The 19,762-nt window shown below is 37.4% G+C and overlaps 1 protein-coding gene across 3 annotated transcripts in view; it reads left to right on the top strand.

The window, feature by feature from the left end:
- LOC129657498 (sperm-tail PG-rich repeat-containing protein 2-like) overlaps positions 1-19,762 on the top strand; it is a 156,307-nt gene that overhangs the window by 5,737 nt on the left and 130,808 nt on the right. For 2 of the 3 annotated variants that reach the window (XM_055587745.1, XM_055587747.1), the window contains 3 exons: positions 6,078-6,190; positions 13,257-13,415; positions 15,324-15,485. In XM_055587745.1, coding sequence (XP_055443720.1) covers positions 6,078-6,190; positions 13,257-13,415; positions 15,324-15,485 — 434 coding nt within the window. The remainder of the gene's footprint in view (positions 1-6,077; positions 6,191-13,256; positions 13,416-15,323; positions 15,486-19,762) is intronic. The other variant, XM_055587746.1, reaches the window with a different exon arrangement.

Below are 19,762 nucleotides of genomic sequence, written 5' to 3'. Positions count from 1 at the left end.
TTGCCAAATTTCTTTTTTTATAGGGAAGCTGTTAGTTTAATCTGTCGTAGAAGCATGAGCTCTCCATGGACTTAAACTCCTGCCTATGTGCTTATGCCAACAATAATGACTTTATCTTATTAGCCATTCAGAATTCAGGAGACCACTTGAGGGAATGCAATTTATCTGTATTTAAGTTTATATTAAAAAATGTGATTGCTTTAAATGTTGATATCCCTGAAGATGAGTATGTTTCAAAGTTCTAGTTATTGCTTTTATGTGAAGAATGCCCTGCTTGCTTTGTATCTGTAATTGTGGCTATAGAACTTGTACTCTATCCCCCAGCTGCTCACCTTCTTTCTCAGAAAATAGACTGACTTTTATTGCTTCATGCCAGTCTGATTTGTTTTCTGCTACTGGTGCCTCAAACTTAATATATCTCAAATTGAACTTATTCTTCTCAAATCTTATCCTCCTACATTCTTCATTTCTTCTTTCTACCTGACAGTTTGATTTATCATTTATTGTTGGAACTTCACATGTCAATATATTCTATGTCTCAAATCAAACTTTTTATTTTTCATTTCACCAACTCTAATATGCCAGAACCCTCTACTCCTATATTTTATACCTTAATTATTGGCAACACTGTTTGTAATCCAAGTATTTGTTTATTTGTCTGGCTTTCCCTCTAGTTGAGGCCAGGGTTTTAGCTTATTCGTTATTGCACTCTCATTGCCTCTCTCGGACACATAATAAAGCATTTAGTATTGCTGAATGAATGACTAAAGGTGTAGTTTAGAGTATCATCTATTAATTCTGCATTTACTGTTTAGTGTGCAGGGCAGTATGACAGGGAGACGAAGCATCCTGGATTGCCTGGGAATGCCCTGATTTTAGCACTACTGTCCTGTGTCCTGGGCAAACTGAGACAGTTCGTCACCATAACTCTAAACCATAGGTAAAGAGGCATATAATTATGAATAAAGCAGAAAATCCCCTTCTCTTATGGAGCTTATTAGTAAAAACATTTTAATTTTCTTGTGGTTTTACTTGAGCTCAATATGTTATGTAAACTTTTAACCTATTGATGGAAGATTTTATGTGATTAATTTTGGGAAACTTCAGTGAAGATTCTATGAGCGCTATCTCTTTTGAACACATGGGCTATTGGAGGTTCCCCCAGTTTTATATGAATTTCAGTATTTTGCAATTCATTTTATATTTCTTTAGATAGATTCATTTAGAATCTCTGCCATGTTTTGAGACAACTGCCTCAGAACTAGCCCTGAGCTTAGCTTTCTTCATTTTCATATCTGTCTCACATTATCCCAGTGTCTGTATACACCTAAATTAAAAAAATATATACCTTTAATTGTGAGATGAAATACTTATACAGAAAATCACATAAAATGTAAACATACAACTTAAAAAGTGAATACTCAAAGAAATATGGCATTGCAAAATTTTCTTTTTCATTCATAACCCTTACCTTCTCCCCTACTGGTAAGCACTATTCTAATTTTTATGGCAATTACTTCCTTGCTTTTCTTAATTGATCATTGAATCGTCTTGATGAAATGATCTCTTTAACATAATGAAATGTCTCTTATTCCTGGTATTCGTTGTTCTAAAATCTGCCTTGTTGGATTTTAATTTAGTCACACCAGGTTTTTTCGATGCATGGATATAGGATACATTTTTTCTCTTCCTTTCATCTCTGTGTCTTATGTTTTAAGAGGGTTTCCTATAGACACCCTGAAGTTAGATGTTGCTTTTTTATCAAGTCTGACAATCTCTTTTAATTGGGATGTTTAGACATTTTCCATTTAATTTTGTTACCAATATTGTTGTGTTTAAATTTACTCTCTTAGAATTTGCTATTTTTCTCATCTGTTCTTTGTTACCCTTTGCTTCTTTCCCTGCCATAGTTGAATGATTTGAGTTTTAAAAAAGGTACTTTTGTTTTTATCTCTACTACTGGTTTACTAGCTGTAGCTTTCTTTTATTTTTTAGTGGTTCCACTAGAGTTTACAATATACATCTCTAACTTAACATTGTCTAACTTCAAATAATATTGTACCACTTCATGTATAGTATATGAGCCATACATCTTCTGTTTTCCTCACCTCATTCTCTGTGCTATTGTGGCTAAATATTTTCTATTTACATATACTATGCTGCTGCTAAGTCACTTCAGTTGTGTCCGACTCTGTGTGACCCCATAGACAGCAGCCCACCAGGCTCCCCTGTCCCTGGGATTCTCCAGGCAAGAACACTGGAATGGGTTGCCATTTCCATCTCCAATGCATGAAAGTGAAAAGTGAAAGTGAAGTCGCTCAGTTGTATCCAACTCTTAGCGACCCCATGGACTGCAGCCCACCAGGCTCCTCCATCCATGGGATTCTCCAGGCAAGAGTACTGGAGTGGGGTGCCATTGCCTTCTCCGTTACATATACTATAATGCCACAATAAATCAAAATTATTTTTGCTTAAAACAATTATTTTTTAAAGTGATTCAGTTCAGTTCAGTCACTCAGTCGTGTCTGACTCTTTGCGACCCCATGAATCGCAGCACGCCAGGCCTCCGTGTCTATCACCAACTCCTGGAGTTCACTCAAACTCACGTCCATTGAGTCAGTGATGCCATCCAGCCATCTCATCCTCTGTCATCCCCTTCTCCTCCTGCCCCTAATCCCTCCCAGCATCAGAGTCTTTTCCAATGAGTCAACTCTTTGCATGAGGTGGCCAAAGTAGTGGAGTTTCAGCTTCAACATCAGTCCTTCCAAAGAAATCCCAGGGCTGATCTCCTTCAGAATGGACTGGTTGGATCTCCTTGCAGTCCAAGGGACTCTCAGGAGTCTTCTCCAACACCACAGTTCAAAAGCATCAGTTCTCCAGCGCTCAGCTTTCTTCACAGTTCAACTGTCACATCCATACATGACCACTGGAAAAACCATAGCCTTGACTAGACGGACCTTTGTTGGCAAAGTAATGTCTCTGCTTTTGAATATGCTGTCTAGGTTGGTCATAACTTTCCTTCCAAGGAGTAAGCGTCTTTTAATTTCATGGCTGCAGTCACCATCGGCAGTGATTTTGGAGCCCCCCAAAATAAAGTCTGACACTGTTTCCACTGTTTCCCCATCTATTTCCCGTGAAGTGATGGGACTGGATGCCATGATCTTCATTTTCTGAATGTTGAGCTTTAAGCCAACTTTTTCACTCTCCTCTTTGACTTTCATCAAGATGCTCTTTAGTTCCTCTCCACTTTGTGCCATAAGGGTGGTGTCATCTGCATATCTGAGGTTATTGATATTTCTCCCAGCAATCTTGATTCCAGCTTGTGTTTCTTCCGGCCCAGCATTTCTCATGATGTACTATGCATAGAAGTTAAATAAGCAGGGTGACAATATACAGCCTTGACGTACTCCTTTTCCTATTTGGAACCAGTCTGTTCCGTGTCCAGTTCTAACTGTTGCTTCCTGACCTGCATATAAGTTTCTCAAGAGGCAGGTCAGGTGGTCTGGTATTCCCATCTCTTTCAGAATTTTCCACAGTTTATTGTGATCCACACAGTCAAAGGCTTTGGCATAGTCAATAAAGCAGAAATAGATGTTTTTCTGGAACTCTCTTGCTTTTTTGATGATCTAGCAGATGTTGGCAATTTGATCTCTGGTTCCTCTGCCTTTTCTAAAACCAGCTTGAACATCTGGAAGTTCATGGTTCACGTATTGCTGAAGCCTGGCTTGGGGAATTTTGAGCATTACTTTACTAGCGTGTGAGATGAGTGCAATTGTGCGGTAGTTTGAGCATTCTTTGGCATTGCCTTTCTTTGGGAGTGGAATGAAAACTGGCCTTTTCCAGTCCTGTGGCCACTGCTGAGTTTTCCAAATTTCTGGCATATTGAGTGCAGCACTTTCACAGCATCATTTTTCAGGATTTGGAATAGCTCAACTGGAATTCCATCACTGAACTGAGAAAAAACATCTTGTTAACCTGCAGAAAAGTAGTTATAAATCTCATAATAAAATTGAAAAGTAGTTATTAATCTCAAGTATACTTTTCCTATCAGAAGTTTTCTTTGGGTCTTTTTTATATCCTCATGTTCATCTTTCTCTCTTGTTGAACATATGAAGAATATTTATAATAGATACCATAGTGCTTCTTGTGCTAATTCCATTTTCGCATTTCAAGATCTATTTCTTTTCATTGACTTTTCTCCAGTTTATAAGACATATTTCTATGCCTCTTGGAAGAACACTCTCTGGTTGTTTGCACTGTTCCCTTGATATAATCTGTAGCTTGGTTTGTGTGTGCCTGTATGTGTGTTCCATTTGAAATCTGTACTTTGTTCTTTGGTTGCTTACCCCATTTTGGAGCATTTCAACTTCTGTACTGGATTTCTCTGCTCTATCAGACAACCCTTGTCTTTTCAAAATGGACCTTGGCTTCCTTTTAAGGATTTCTGTTCTTGTGGTCCTTGTGTGGTTTTGTTTGCTTTTGTTTTGAACAGCAGATTCAAACCATCAGTCACTAAATTAACACCCAGAGTTTTAACGTCATTCATGAATTTTTTTTCGAATCACCTCAGTGTTGTTGAGAACTTCCCTCCTTTGACCCTCTGGGCGCTTTAGCACTTCAGATATTCTTACTTGTTTAAAATTATTTTAGCACTTAATGCTTCACTAGGTTGTTTCTTTTTAAGGGTAAGGTATGTATTTTTCTCACCTCTTTTGTGCTTCAGTCCTTACATAAATCTTGATTTCAGTTGCATTTTAATGCGTGAGGGCCTCAAAAAAACATTATTTCTGGTTTAAAAAATATATTTTATTAGTCCAGATTAGCAAGCTTTTAAACTGGACAAATTATTGCCATAAATCCTCATAGTGTACATTTTCCTTAGGTGTACAAGATTTTCACAAGTTTTAAGTCCTCACTTTTATCCTTTTATTACCTGTTGAATATAGTTCTGTTTTCTCTCATTTTTTCTTGAATATCACTGTTACTTAAACTGTGCTCATTTTCTTGATATATTTCTTAAAAAGTTTTTATCAGCCTTTCAGCAGACTAAGTCTGTCTAATAAGTTCATTTACTGAGTATGTCAGTAATGTCAGTAATCTTATGCTTGTATCTTGTATCCAGGAAATACTGAGTGCCAAACATGTACCCAAGCAAGGAAGCGAAGCTGAAAATTTTAGTCAGTGGTGTCCGACTCTCTGAAACATTATATTAATTACTTGCTATAAGCTCACTTTAAGGAGCCTGGTGGGCTGCAGTCCATGGGGTTGCTGGGAGTCGGACATGACTGAGCGACTTCACTTTCACTTTTCACTTTCATGCATTGGAGAAGGAGATGGCAACCCACTCCAGTGTTCTTGCCTGGAGAATCCCAGGGATGGCGGAGCCTGGTGGGCTGCCGTCTCTGGGGTCGCACGGAGTCGAACGCGACTGAAGCGACTTAGCAGCAGCAGGCTCTCTCTATAAATTCATATATGCTATTTGGTATAATTAACGAAAGTGAAAGTGTTAGTTGCTCAGTTGTGTCCAACTCTTTATGACCCCATGGACTATAGCCTGCCAGGCTCCTCTGTCCATGGCATTTTCCAGGCAAGAATACTGGAGTAGGTTGCCATTTCTTTCTCCAGGGTATCTTCTCAACTCAGGGATCAAACTCAGGTCTCTCGCATTGTAGGGAGACTCTTAACTGTCTGAAGCACCAGGGAAGCTGTATAATTAATAGGTTTCTCCCACATATAAAACTGTGATCTTCTGAGGATGAAAATATTTTATCAGTTAAATAGAACTTCCACTTTCATCCCAACCAAATATGCTTAGAAGAAAAAAAGCTTTTGTTTTCTTTAGGTATTTTTTCTTTTGTTTAGTAAGTTCAATTCTATAGGTTCTTAATTTAATATATATTAATTCCACTCTTACATAGAACATTTAAAATGCAACAACTTCTATGGCTAGACATTAGTTCTGATAATCTATAGTCTTAGCAATTGATGTACCAAATGATTTTATATATTTTGAGTGCTTTTTCTCTGAAATCATTAGAATCCTGTCTTATCTGCCAATGATATGATTTTACTTACAGATGGCTATGCACCATTCCTGTCTTTGACTGCCAGGGAAAGTACTTTTACTGTTGTCTCTAACACTGAGAAAGATGTTCCAGGTCCAGGACACTATAATGTTTCAGAAAAGCAGGTAAATTTACAGCAGTCATTATAATTGTCTGAGTTAACAAAAATCATGCTTTCTTCCTCTAATAGACTAATGTGTCACTTGCCATATTATATTTTCCCTTCATATCATTTTCTTTCGCCTTTCAATCTGTATTTTGAAATAGAATAAGAGAAAAAGAACTGTGTTCAATGGTAATTGGTGGGTGTTGGTCATTAGTCTATATAACTTATAGGACAAAAGCATTGTCCTTGAGATTCCTGAGTGGGAGAATAGGGCTACTGAATTTATTAAGGCCCATGAAAGTTGTACAGATGGTCAAGATATGTAGAATAAGAATGACAGCAGGGTGCAGGAATTGGTTTGTGGGCTGTACTCTAAAGCTGTAGCTATGGCCACTGTCTCCTATGTCTGTACCATCTCAAGAGTCTGGACCAGAAAATCTTCAATGGTTTATTTATGTTCAGAAATAATGTTTTAATTCCAGTATTTTCATAATCATTAACATCCAGTTTTACCCTTTTCACATACATTTTGCAGTCATAGTAAGTCCTACCTGACCCAAGCAGACCTATATCTCCCCTGTTAGAGGCCCAGATCCAATCGCTGATGTCTTAATTTTTGTATTAGACTTCTGAATTATTAATAGCAATGTTTTATACCAGTTATGGGGTTTTGGTTGCAAGCAATCAAATGAATTTTTAAGACAGATACTAGGTTTCTAATAAATTTATAGGTAAGATACTTGGTTGGCTCATGGACTCGAAGGAAGAATTGTTCAAACAGGTCTTGCTGCTGCTGCTAAGTCACTTCAGTCGTGTCTGACTCTGTGTAACCCCATAGACGGCAGTCCACCAGGCTCCCCCGTCCCTGGTATTCTCCAGGCAAGAACACTGGAGTAGGTTGCCAGTTCCTTCTCCAATGCATGAAGTTGCTCAGTCATGTCCGACCCTCAGTGACCCCAAGGACTGCAGCTTACCAGGCTCCTCCGTACATGGGATTTTCCAGGCAAGAGTACTGGAGTGGGGTGCCATTGCCAAGAAGGATGAAATGAAAGTGAAAGCCGTTCAGTCGTGTCTGACTCTTTGCGACCCCATAGACTATATAGCCTGCCAGGCTCCTCTGTCCATGGAATTCTCCAGGCCAGAATACTGGAGTGGGTAGCCGTTCCGTTCTCCAGGGGATCTTCCCCACCCAGGGATCAAATCCAGGCCTCCCACATTGCAGGCGGATTTTTTACCAGCTGAGCCACCAAGGAAGCAGTAAAGAAGGATAGGACTAAGACAATTCCAGGTGTTTCAGTAGTAAGAACTTCTGCATTATTCAGTGGCAAACTTCCATTCAGTTCAGTTCAGTCACTCAGTCATGTCCCACTCTGCGACCCCATGAATCGCAGCACGCCAGGCCTCCCTGTCCATCACCAACTCCTGGAGTTCACCCAGACTCACGTCCATCAGGTCAGTGATGCCATCCAGCCATCTCATCCTCTGTCGTCCCCTTCTCCTCCTGCCCCCAATCCCTCCCAGCATCAGAGTCTTTTCCAATGAGTCAACTCTTCCATGAGGTGGCCAAAGTACTGGAGTTTCAGCTTTAGCCTCATTCCTTCCAAAGAAATCCCAGGGCTGATCTCCTTCAGAATGGACTGGTTGGATCTCCTTGCAGTCCAAGGGACTCTCAAGAGTCTTCTCCAACACCACAGTTCAAAAGCATCAATTCTTTGGCGCTCAGCCTTCTTCACAGTCCAACTCTCACATCCATACATGACCACTGGAAAAACCATAGCCTTGACTAGACGGACCTTTGTTGGCAAAGTAATGTCTCTGCTTTTGAATATGCTATCTAGGTTGGTCATAACTTTCCTTCCAAGGAGTAAGCGTCTTTTAATTTCATGGCTGCAGTCACCATCGGCAGTGATTTTGGAGCCCCAAAAAATAAAGTCTGACACTGTTTCCACTGTTTCCCCATCTATTTCCCATGAAGTGATGGGACCGGATGCCATGATCTTCGTTTTCTGAATGTTGAGCTTTAAGCCAACTTTTTCACTCTCTACTTTCACTTTCATCAAGAGGCTTTTTAGTTCCTCTTCACTTTCTGCCATAAGGGTGGTGTCATCTGCATATCTGAGGTTATTGATATTTCTCCCAGCAATCTTGATTCCAGCTTGTGTTTCTTCCAGTCCAGCATTTCTCATGATATACTCTGCATATAAGTTAAATAAGCAGGGTGACAATATAGAGCCTTGACATACTCCTTTTCCTATTTGGAACCAGTCTGTTGTTCCATGTCCAATTCTAACTGTTGCTTCATGACCTGCATACAGATTTCTGAAGAGGGAGGTCAGGTGGTCTGGTATGCCCATCTCTTTTAGAATTTTCCATAGTTTATTGTGATCCACACAGTCAAAGGCTTTGGCATAGTCAATAAAGCAGAAATAGATGTTTTTCTGGAACTCTCTTGCTTTTTCCGTGATCCAATGGATGTTGGCAATTAGATCTCTGATTCCTCTGCCTTTTCTAAAACCAGCTTGAACATCAGGAAATTCACGGTTCACATATTGCTGAAGCCTGACTTGGAGAATTTTGAGCATTACTTTACTAGCCTGTGAGATTAGATAATGTAATTCCATAAATTCCTTCCACTTTTTTTTTTTTTTTTAATGTCTGACAACACTAAAGATAAAATTCTCAGTAGGGAAAATCTGGTCTGGTTTTATTATGGACCCACACCTTGATTCCTGGGTCAGGGGTTCCTGTGTTTGGAAGTTCCTTTTAAAACACAAAATACGGTAGGTTTGATTATCCCAAGAGTGGTAAATATGCTATTTTGAGCAAATAATAGAAGGGATGCCGAACAGAGAAAAGCAATAGATTTCCATTACGTTTCATGCTTTGATTGCCTAGTTCTCCTCTCTCTCATGCACATGACATATACACAGTTCTTCCTATATATGTAATTTTAAAAGTTCAGTTATTTTATGCATATTTTAATTAGTGTTTTGCTACTACGTTTAAAGATGGTATTATAGTGTCATTGCTAAATGAATCCTGGAGCTTTAGATGAAGACTGCTTCTTGTTCTTGACATTCCTGTTTCATTATTCTGCAGTTTATAGATTTGATGGTAAATATAACATGAGCTTTTATAAACAAGTGGTTGGGAGTGTGGGCTCTGGAGCTAGACTACCTAGACTCAAAATCTGTCTCTGCTTACAAGCTGTGAGACTTAATCTTAACCACTTAGTCTCTTCAGGCCTTTGTTTCTTTGTCTATTAAGTAGCGGCAGTAATTTGGTAGGCTTTTTTTTTTCTAAGGATTAAATATATTAATAAGCATTTAGAATGGTACCTTAAAGTACTGAAGGTTGGCCTTCAGTAAATTTTAACAATTATTAGTGTTGCCATTTTACAATAGAAAGGAGAAAGAAATAGAAGGAAAATTAAAAAAAAAAAGTGACGTATGAAGCAAGGAAATATAGGTAAGAACCTGTTCTGTTTCTGTAACTGAACAAAAGGCTATAGCTTAAGATTTTTCCATTACTCATTCCATGTTCCTTTAACACGAACTTTATACTGGTGGAGTTCTAAGCTTAGTGAGATGAATAGACTTCAGATCTAAGGTGTCTGAGTTCTTGGTTCTTAGGCTTGCTTTTTGTCCTTTAAATAAACTTGCTCTTAGCATTTTCACCGACAGTTAGAAGGCTCTGCAGGGTGTCCCATCTTCCATCCTACCACACTCCTGGTACTCTTTAGTCCTGTGTTTCTGTCCTAGTCAGGACAGAAAATTAATTTCCCCTGTCAATACACAAACCTCCTTATTTTGTTTTCTGCTTGGTAGGAAAGAACGTTAATGATCGCTTTGGTGGTTTCAACTTCCACTTCAGGGGAACATGTCTTGCTTTTCCACGAACTCTTAACATTTCCAGAAAACGAGAGCCTAGAGCACAAAAAGCAAAACATTAAATAGTGGGACAGTAGATGTAGTCATTAGCAGTGTCACTCCTGCTTCCACTCCCTGGCGTACAGACCAGGCCAGCATGGGTCTATGGGCTTGCTGGTTCTGACAGCATTTCCCTCGTTAAGCCTGGTATGTAATTGTAGTATTCAAAGAGGGAAATACAGTAAAAATACATAATGTATAGGTTTCAAACTTGTCAAATGTGATAGTTATCAGGATGTTGGAGTGTTACTTTAATACTGATTTTAGTCAATTCTCTTGTAAAGTAATATAAAGGACAATTTAAGTAAAATTTTATTTTATTCCCAATTGGGTACATTTCTTGGATTTCAAGAGTAAGAAGTAAGGAAGTGTGCTTTTTTGTGGAATGGATGATCTAAGAAAAAGTTCTAGTATTCTCTACTTTTATCCTTAAAACTATAAGCAAATGCCTGGAAAATACTGATTTCCTTGCTTTAAAAAATGATTTATTACTTACACAGTTGCTGTTAAGTTTTGGAGTTTTAAGTTAAATTCTCGTAGAACTTTTAGAAGTTCAAGAAGCATGAATTTATCATACTATTTGAAAAATAAAAGTCATTTCATTTTAAACAACAATAGGAAACATGTTTGTAATGTGACATAGGTTACATGTTATGTAAATAATATATTAGATAATAAAGGAGTAATCTTACTGGAAATTAATGGGTATATTTGGTAATTTATTTTTATACTTTTCTTTTGGAAGCATAGATTGAAATGTTGCTTTCTATGGGCAGTTAGTAAATATCATTTGAAGACTTCAAATGAAATGTTAAAAAACCCAAAATGTGGGTTGTATTTGTGAGGGCCTGCCTCCACTGCTAAATGTAGCAATAGAATACATGTAGAATACTTGAAGCTTTTATGAAAGCAGAAGATTTAGGAGTTGAAATTTTTTCCCCCTATTTGGTCTTCTCTGTTTCTCTCTTCCTCTTATGGTCATTTCACTTTGGCTATGGTTGTGACCATTATTCTAAAGTTGGAGGTGGGGCATTATTTTTGCCTTTATAGCTCTTGGCCAGTTATAGGCAAAGCAGTTTCCTTTAGCATATCTGAAGTATGTTAATTTTTTTCAAGAGGAAAAGAAAAGTAGAAAAGAACATAAAGGATATTTGCTTTGTAGAAAAGAACGCAAAGAAAATTAAGAAAATAAAAGAAGCAGGAGAATCAAATTTACAAAGTGCAAACTTCTGATCCTTTGATAATTAACCTATTAAGTCACATACTTTTTTTTGTCCATATCCTATTTCCTAGGATGATTCCCATTCCAAAAATTCAGTACAAATTTCATTGTTTTCTGGTTGTCTTCTAGCATTAGACCTGTTTCTGTAAGGTAGATACCATTTCGTTCCTTCCCACATGAGAATGGCCCTGGAGAAGGAACTGGCAACCCACTCCAATATTCTTGCCTGGAGAATCACATGGACAGAGGAGTCTGGTGGTGTAGAATCCATGGGGCTGCAAAGAGTCTAACGTAATTGAGTGACTAACACACACACACACACACACACACACACAAAGAATGGTTCTAGATATGGGGATCTATTTCCTGTGCCTATATGGTTTATGTCTTATTTTTCATAAACTAGGCCTAGTAAGAGATGTCCAAATCTAGGTTTTATTTTTGATTGAAGAGATATACCTCATTAGAGCTGAATGATAGGTTATCATGTGTGATACAGTGCATGGGTTCACACTTTAGATGAGACTCTGCCTCCTATAGTGTTGAGAGATTGCTGACAATATAATAATTCATCACATAACCATAGCACATAGACAAAGCATAGTTCTCTAGAAAGACTAAGACCGCTTTCTCACAGGTGTTTATATAAACTGTATTATTACTTGGTAATATGGTTTTGACTCAGTTATCTGACATATGGAAGTTCCCTTTGTAAACTCTTGTGAAATTTGTAGTTATGAATAATATGAAACATATCCTGGTTATTTTGTATGCAGTTAAAAAAATCAGAGCTATCTAAACTTTTGTTGAAGCATTCAATATAAATTCAAATTCAGTTTGAAATGTCAGATCTTAGAGACTATACTAATGGCTGTCAAAGAATGAAAATTTGGAGATCTTCTCTTCACATCATTTTATATTTTAATTTAACTTATTAAATTTTTTACAAAATCATTAATGTCTACCATTATAGATCCAAATTCTTTAAACATAGGAATTGTGATTTTATTAAATCAGTAATCAAGTAGTGAATTGAGTATCTAAGAATAATTTGACTCTTTTTTTTTTTTTTTACCAAAAGAACTCTTTTGTGTATTTCTTAAACTCTGAATAAAGCCTAGTAAGGTGCAAACTAGAGGTATGCTCAGTCAATAGTGATTGTGAACAGCTGACATGAACACATCGTGTGAAAAAGTCTGTTGGTAAATTAATAACTTAAAAAAACATATCTGACCAATCAGATGCCAACAAATATGAATATGAATCATCTTTGAAATGACTGATCTGTGATTGTTTATTGAAACTAGTATGATGGAATTTTATTTGAATTAGTTGGCTTTTAGCCAGTTGATAACTTTCTGATTCTAGAGAATCCAGATATGTGACATGCATATCTGGATATTGCATATCCCTGCAATAAACAGTGTTTAGAACTAATCTGAGCATAAAACCAAGCTGTTGCCAGTAAAACTGCATAAACAACCCTGGAAATGTCCAAAGTGTTATTCATGAAAATAATTAATCCTAAACAAGATTGGAAGGCTTTCTTCCCCCCTGCAGTATGAGCATTTAATCTCATTTCAGAGGTTTAAATTCTCCAGAGACCTATAAACAAACATGCACTCTTTATTCTTGCTCCATAACTTTGGAGATTCCTTTATCTTTGATTTCTGTTTTAAAACTGAGTGTTGCATTCTTTTTGAGTGTTCAAAGTACAGCAAATTTTAGTTTGAGTTTGCCATTAAAACTGACAGCTGTATTGTCATCCTTTCTTATTAATGTCTCTCATTAGAGAACTGTCTTCAGTCAAGAGCCTTAACTTTCTCAGGCTGAGTTTTAAAACTAATAATGTTCATATTAATATGTAATATTTATCAAATAGATATTGATTTAAAAGTGTTTCTTTTAATTCATGTTTTTCCTGTCAAATTTAGTGTAATATAAAAGGAGGCCAAAGTCTACAAAACCGGGAAAAGCGTTTTAAGAAGTTTATTTCAGATGGTCCAGGGCCAGCAAGCTATGATGGATCTTATCCTGGAACACTGGCTGTCGTGAACAGGAAAACTCCGGAGGCTAAAGAGCGTCTTCAGTCAGTATGTTGCTATTTTGATTTCTGTTCCTAATTACTTTTTTTTAAAGTTAAAATAATGTAGAAATGGTATAATGTTTTATGTGATAAGTACATTTAAAAAACCTTATGGTGAAAATTATCTGGTTTATTAGTATCCATATTGTAGTTCATAATTAAATGAATACTGTTTACAAATTTTAGTTTTTTACCTGTATTAACATTTGACTTCATTTTTGCTTTTGATAAAAGTATAATCTCTTCCAGTGTCTGAGGTGAAGAAAAAGTAAAGGAGATTTTAAAAGTTGCCATAGTGATTTACATCTGTATATAGAGGAAACTGTGTTAAGTATTGTTAATAATATAGTGAAAATTGAAACATGACTCCTGAAATAAATAAGCTTAAAATTTAGGTGAGAGAGAAATATATAGATCATTAATAATATAAGATGAAATATGACAGATGCTAAGTGAATGATCATGTGATTAAGTGCCATAGGAATTTAAAGGAAGACTGATGTATTATGGGAAAGCATAGTTTGGAGATGGTTTATAGCAGAGGTTTGTTTTGAAGCATAGGATTGCAATATCCTCTCCAGAGGATCAGTATATTCTTAATAAGTAAATTTTCAGATGACTAAACCATTTAAATGCCAGTATTTTATTTGATATTCTTATACCAGATGTGTGTGTGTTAGTCGCTCAGTCTTAATCTGACTCTTAGTGACGCCATGGACTGTAGTCTGCCAGGCTCCTCTGTCCATGGAATTCTCCAGGCAAGAATACTGAAGTGGGCTTCCATTCCCTTCTCCATTGGATCTTCCCAATGCAGGGATTGAACACAGGTCTCCTGCATTGCAGGTGAATTCTTTACCATCTGAGCCACCAGAGAGGCCCTATATTTATACTAATATTTCTAATATATGTTACTCTTTCTTGTTTTTATTAAAATTATAAAATAGTTTACATTAAAGGAAATTCTGAAAAAACAGATAATCACCTGAAAACTTCTGACTCTTAACACTGATAATTCTGTTAATTTTTTTAGTGTTAAACTGTATATGTATATGACTTTATTGTAGTTGTTCTTTCTTCACTAAGTTGTGTTTGACTCTTTTGTGTCCCCATGAACTGTATGTAGCCCGCCAGGTTCCTCTGTTCATGGGATTTTCCAGGCAGGAATACTGGAAAGTGTTGCCATTTCCTTCTCCAGGGGATCTTCCTCACCCAGGGATTGAACCCCCATCTCCTGCATTGGCAAGTGTGTTCTTTATCACTGAGCCATCTGGGAAGCCATATGACTTTATACACTGACATATAATATTACATAATTTAAATAGCTGTAGTCAAAAATTTAATTTTAATTTATATTTTTGATTTCCATTTAACGTTAAATCAGATATTTTCCTTGCTACATAGTCTGCAAAATTAGGATTTTTTATATAGGGTACTGGTAAGATGATTTAGCTGGGAAGGAATGAAGCCAGGAAATGTTACAGAAAAATGTAAAGTTTGTTTTGGCCTGGCAGATACTATGATTGCATAGCACAAGTCCACTTGGAATTGCTGATTGTTGATATGACTGTAGAAATGAATGCCCATTTTTGAAATCACTAATACTTGCTTTACTAAGCAAGATAAAAAACTGAGCCAAGTGAGAGAGATTCCTTACCTCTAATAGTGGCTTAAACAGTAGTTTGGTTTGTATTATGGTTTATGTTACTATTTAATAATAGTTTGATTAAATCTTGGTTTATATTATGAAGTAAGACTTGAATTCACTCTTTTAAATTACTTTTACAAACATTTTTGATTTATATTGTAAAACTCATGAAGTCAATATTTAATAGTTGTCTATTGTAAATTTTAATATTTTATTATTCATTCCTTCTCTTGTCTTTGAGTAAATAGTATAATTTTTTTTTTTTAACAGAAAATGTCAAGGGCACTTACAGTTTCCAGAAGTGTTTATGTTCCTTCAATTCCTTTTGGACGGTCATACGGTTATGATATTAATGAGGATGACAGTATCGTAAAACATTTACCACCTGCCAGTGACAGCACCCTAGGTCCAGCATACTATAAGCCTCAAATTGTAAGTATAGTACATTTCACATTGACAGTTGGAAGACCATTTATGATTTTGCATGTTTTAGTTAAGGTAATGCTAACTGCATAACAAATAGACCCCCAAATCTCACTGACTTAATACAGCAGAAATTCTTTTTCTTTATCATTCATATGGGCATTTCTTGTTGATAAGAGACTTTCCTCCATGTATAGATTCAGGAACACAGGCTTATTCCATTCATGTTACTGTTATCTCCAAGGGTCTTGGTGTCATATGTATCCATCCTGCAGAAGGGAAAGAGGACAAAGAACTGCTAGTGGGTTTCTTTCTAGGTTAGGCCGGGGAGTTCAGGGCACACTGAACTTTATATTACGTTTATATACCTCATAATATAAAGGTATAATATAAACTGCCAAGGAGTCTGGGAAATATAGTCTAGGTATATTCCAGAAAAAGAGGAAGTAGGTTTAACTTACTAAAAGTCTTCTGCTGCATTGTATAAGCATATGCAATACATAGATATTCTTTTCCTGAATTTGAAAGGGAAGAAGCATTTTATTTATAAAATAATTTGTTTTTTAAAAATATTTATTTGTCTGTACCATGTGGTGGCATATGGGATCTTTATTTGTGTCATGTGGGATCTAGTTACCTGACCAGGGATTGTACTGAGGCCCCCTACATTGGGGCTGTGGAGTCTCAGCCACTGGACTACCACAGAAGTCCTATGACAGAATTTGAATCTAATAAGCATTATTTATTTCATAAGTGATCATTAAAAAAGATAAGGAGTCTCTCTCTGATTTAAAATATCAAACATAATATAGCAGATGCATCTTATCCAGGTTTTAAATTTCAAATGAGCAAAAACTTCATTCAGTCAGTTGAAATGTATGCGTTATCCATGAATATAGATATGTCTGGTTTTACTTCATTACAAGACTGAAGCACATTGTGCTTTGAATCTGTTGTATTTTTATACTTTTATGGGATCTTGAAGAAGTAATCCTAGTGAGGAAAATGGCAAATTTAGGGTACAGTTAAGGACAGGCTGAAGAGACATCTTGGGCAAAGAAAAGGTATATTCAGAATTTGGCTTAGCTTTTATTCCCAGTACTCTCTAATGTTTGAACATGTTTCCATTTTTGGGTATAGACTTAAACACCTTGTGAAACCATTTGATTTTTGGTAACAGGTATACTGGGGCATTTTAGAGTCTTAGATACTTTGAATTGTTAAGTTTTTATTCCTAAAGTATTTTTATTGTAATTTATATAATTACACATTGACTAGTAAAAACATAAAAACAGATAACCATGTACCCACCATCACATATAATACATAATAAAATTTTATTACACTTCAATTAGCTATGTTTTAAAATGTGTGCTTGGTTGCTCAGTTGTGTCCAACTCTTTATGACCCCATGGACTGTAGCCCACCAGGTTCCTCTGTCCATGGGGATTCCCCAGGCCAAGAATACTGGAGTGGGTTGCCATGCCATCCTCCAGGGGATCTTCCCAAACCAGGGATGGAACCCAGGTCTCCCGCATTGCAGGCGGATTCTATACTGTCTAAGCCACCAGAGAAGCCCGCGTTTTTTAAAAAATATATTATTACAATTATTACCCTGCCCAAGTTCCCTCCCTGCTTTTGTCTCCCTTTGCAAAAGTAAACAGTGAATCTTTTAGTTCATTTCAGTTCAGTTGCTCAATAATGTCTGACTTTTTGCAACCCATGGACTGCAGTACCCCAGGCCTCCCTGTCCATCACCAACTCCTGGAGCTTATTAAACTCACGTCCATCAAGTCAGTGATACCATCAAACCATCTCATCCTCTATTGTCCCCTTTTCTTCCCACCTATAATCATTCCCAGCATCAGGGTCTTTTCAAATGAGTTAGTTCTTCACATCAGGTAGCCAAAGTATTAGCATTTCAGCTCTAGCATCAGTCCTTCCAATAAATATTCAGGACTGATTTCCTTTAGGGTGGACTGGTTGGACCTCCTTGCAGTCCAAGGGACTCTCAAGAGTCTTCTCCAACACCACAGTTCAAAAGCATCAATTCTTCAGTGCCCAACTTTCTTTATAGTCCAACTCTCACATCCATACATGACTACTGGAAAAACCAAAACTTTAACTAGATGGACCTTTGTTGGCAAAGTAATGTCTCTGCTTTTTAATATGCTGTCTAGGTTGGTCATAACTTTTCTTCCCAGGCAGAAGCGTCTTTTAATTTCATGGCTGCAGTCACCATCTGCAGTGATTTTGGAGCCCCAGAAAATAATGTCTGTCACTGTTTCCATTGTTTCCCTGTCTAGCTGCCATGAAGTGATGGGACCAGATGCTGTGATCTTAGTTTTCTGAATGTTGAGTTTTAACCCAACTTTTTCACTCTCCTCTTTCACTTTCATCAAAAGGCTCTTTAGTTCCTCTTCACTTTCTGCCATAAGGGTGGTGTCATCTGCATATCTGAGGTTATTGAGATTTCTCCCTGCAGTCTTGATTCCAGCTTGTGCTTCATCCAGCTTGGCATTTTGCATGGTGTACACTGCATATAAGTTAAATTAGCAGGGTGATAATATACAGCCTTGACATACTCCTTTCCCAATTTGGAACCAGTCTGTTGTTCCATTCCAGTTCTAACTGTTGCTTCTTGACCTGCATGAAGATTTATAAGAGGCAGGTCAGGTGGTCTGGTATTCCCATCTCTTGAAGAATTTTTCACAGTTTATTGTGATCCACACAGTCAAAGGCTTTGTCATAGTCAATAAAGCAGAAGTAGATGTTTTTCTGCAACTTCCTCGCTTTTTTGATGATCCATCAGATGTTGGCAATTTGATCTCTGGTTCCTCTGCCTTTTCTATATCCAGCTTAAACATCTGGAAGTTCACCTGTTGAAGCCTGGCTTGGAGAACTTTGAGCATTGCTTTGCTGGTGTGTGAGATAAGTGCCATTGTGTGGTAGTTTGAGCATTCTTTGGCATTGCCTTTCTTTGGGATTGGATTGAAAACTGATCTTTTCCAGTGGCCACTGTTGAGTTTTCCAAAGTTGCTGGCAAATTGAGTGCAGCACTTTCACAGCATCATCTTTTAGGATTTGAAATAGCTCAAGTGGAATTCCATCACCTCCACTAGCTTTGTTTGTAGTGATGCCTCCTAAGGCCCACTTGACTTCACATTCCAGGATGTTTAGCTCTAGGTGAGTGATCACACCATCATGGTTATCTGGGTCGTGAAGATCTTTTATGTATAGTTCTTCTGTGTATTCTTGCCACCTCTTCTTAATATCTTCTGCTTCTGTTAGCTCCATACCATTTCTGTCCTTTACTGAGCCCATCTTTGTGTGAAATGTTCCCATGGTATCTCTGATTTTCTTGAAGAGATCTCTAGTCTTTCCCATTCTGTTGTTTTCCTCTATTTCTTTGCATTAATCACTGAGGAAGGCTTTCTTATCTCTCCTTGCTATTCTTTGGAACTCTGTATTCAAGTGGGTATATCTTTCCTTTTCTCCTTTGCCTTTCACTTCCCTTCTTTTCACAGCTATTTGTAAGGTCTCCTCAGACTACCATTTTGCCTTTTTGCATTTCTTTTTCTTGGGATGTTCTTGATCACTGCTTCCTGTACAATGTCACGAACCTCTGTCCATAGTTCTTCAGGCACTCTGTCTATCAGATCTAATCCCTTGAATCTATTTGTCACTTCCACTGTATAAGTGTAAAGGATTTTATTTAGGTCATGCTTGAATGGTGGCTCAGATGGCAAAGCGTCTGCTTGCAGTGCAGGAGACCTGGATTCAATCCCTGGGTTTGGAAGATCCCTGCAGAAGGAAATGGCAACCCACTCCAGTACTCTTGCCTGGAAAATTCCATGGATGGGGGAGTCTGATAGGCTACAGTCTATGGGGTCGCAAAGAGTCGGACATAGCTGAGCGACTTCATTTTTAATGGTCTAGTGATTTTCCCTACTTTCTTCAATTTAAGTCTGAATTTAGCAATAGGAGTTCATGATCTAAGCCACAGTCAGCTCCTGGACTTGTTTTTGCTAACTGTAGAGAGCTTCTCCATCTTTGGTTGCAGAGTATAATCCATCTCATTTTGGCATTGACCATCTGATGATATCCATGTGTAGAGTGTTCTCTTGTGTTGTTCAAAGTGGGTGTTTCCTATGACCAGTGCGTTCTCTTGGCAAAACTCTATTAGCTTTGCCCTGCTTCATTCTGTAGTCCGAGGCCAAACTTGCCTGTTACTCCAGGTGTTTCTTGACTTCCTACTTTTGCATTCCAGTCCCCTATAATGAAAA

This window comes from Bubalus kerabau, chromosome 7 (assembly GCF_029407905.1).
Source record: "Bubalus kerabau isolate K-KA32 ecotype Philippines breed swamp buffalo chromosome 7, PCC_UOA_SB_1v2, whole genome shotgun sequence".
In the NCBI taxonomy this organism is placed as follows: Eukaryota; Metazoa; Chordata; class Mammalia; order Artiodactyla; family Bovidae; genus Bubalus; species Bubalus kerabau.
This window is presented reverse-complemented; position numbering and strand designations above follow the sequence as displayed.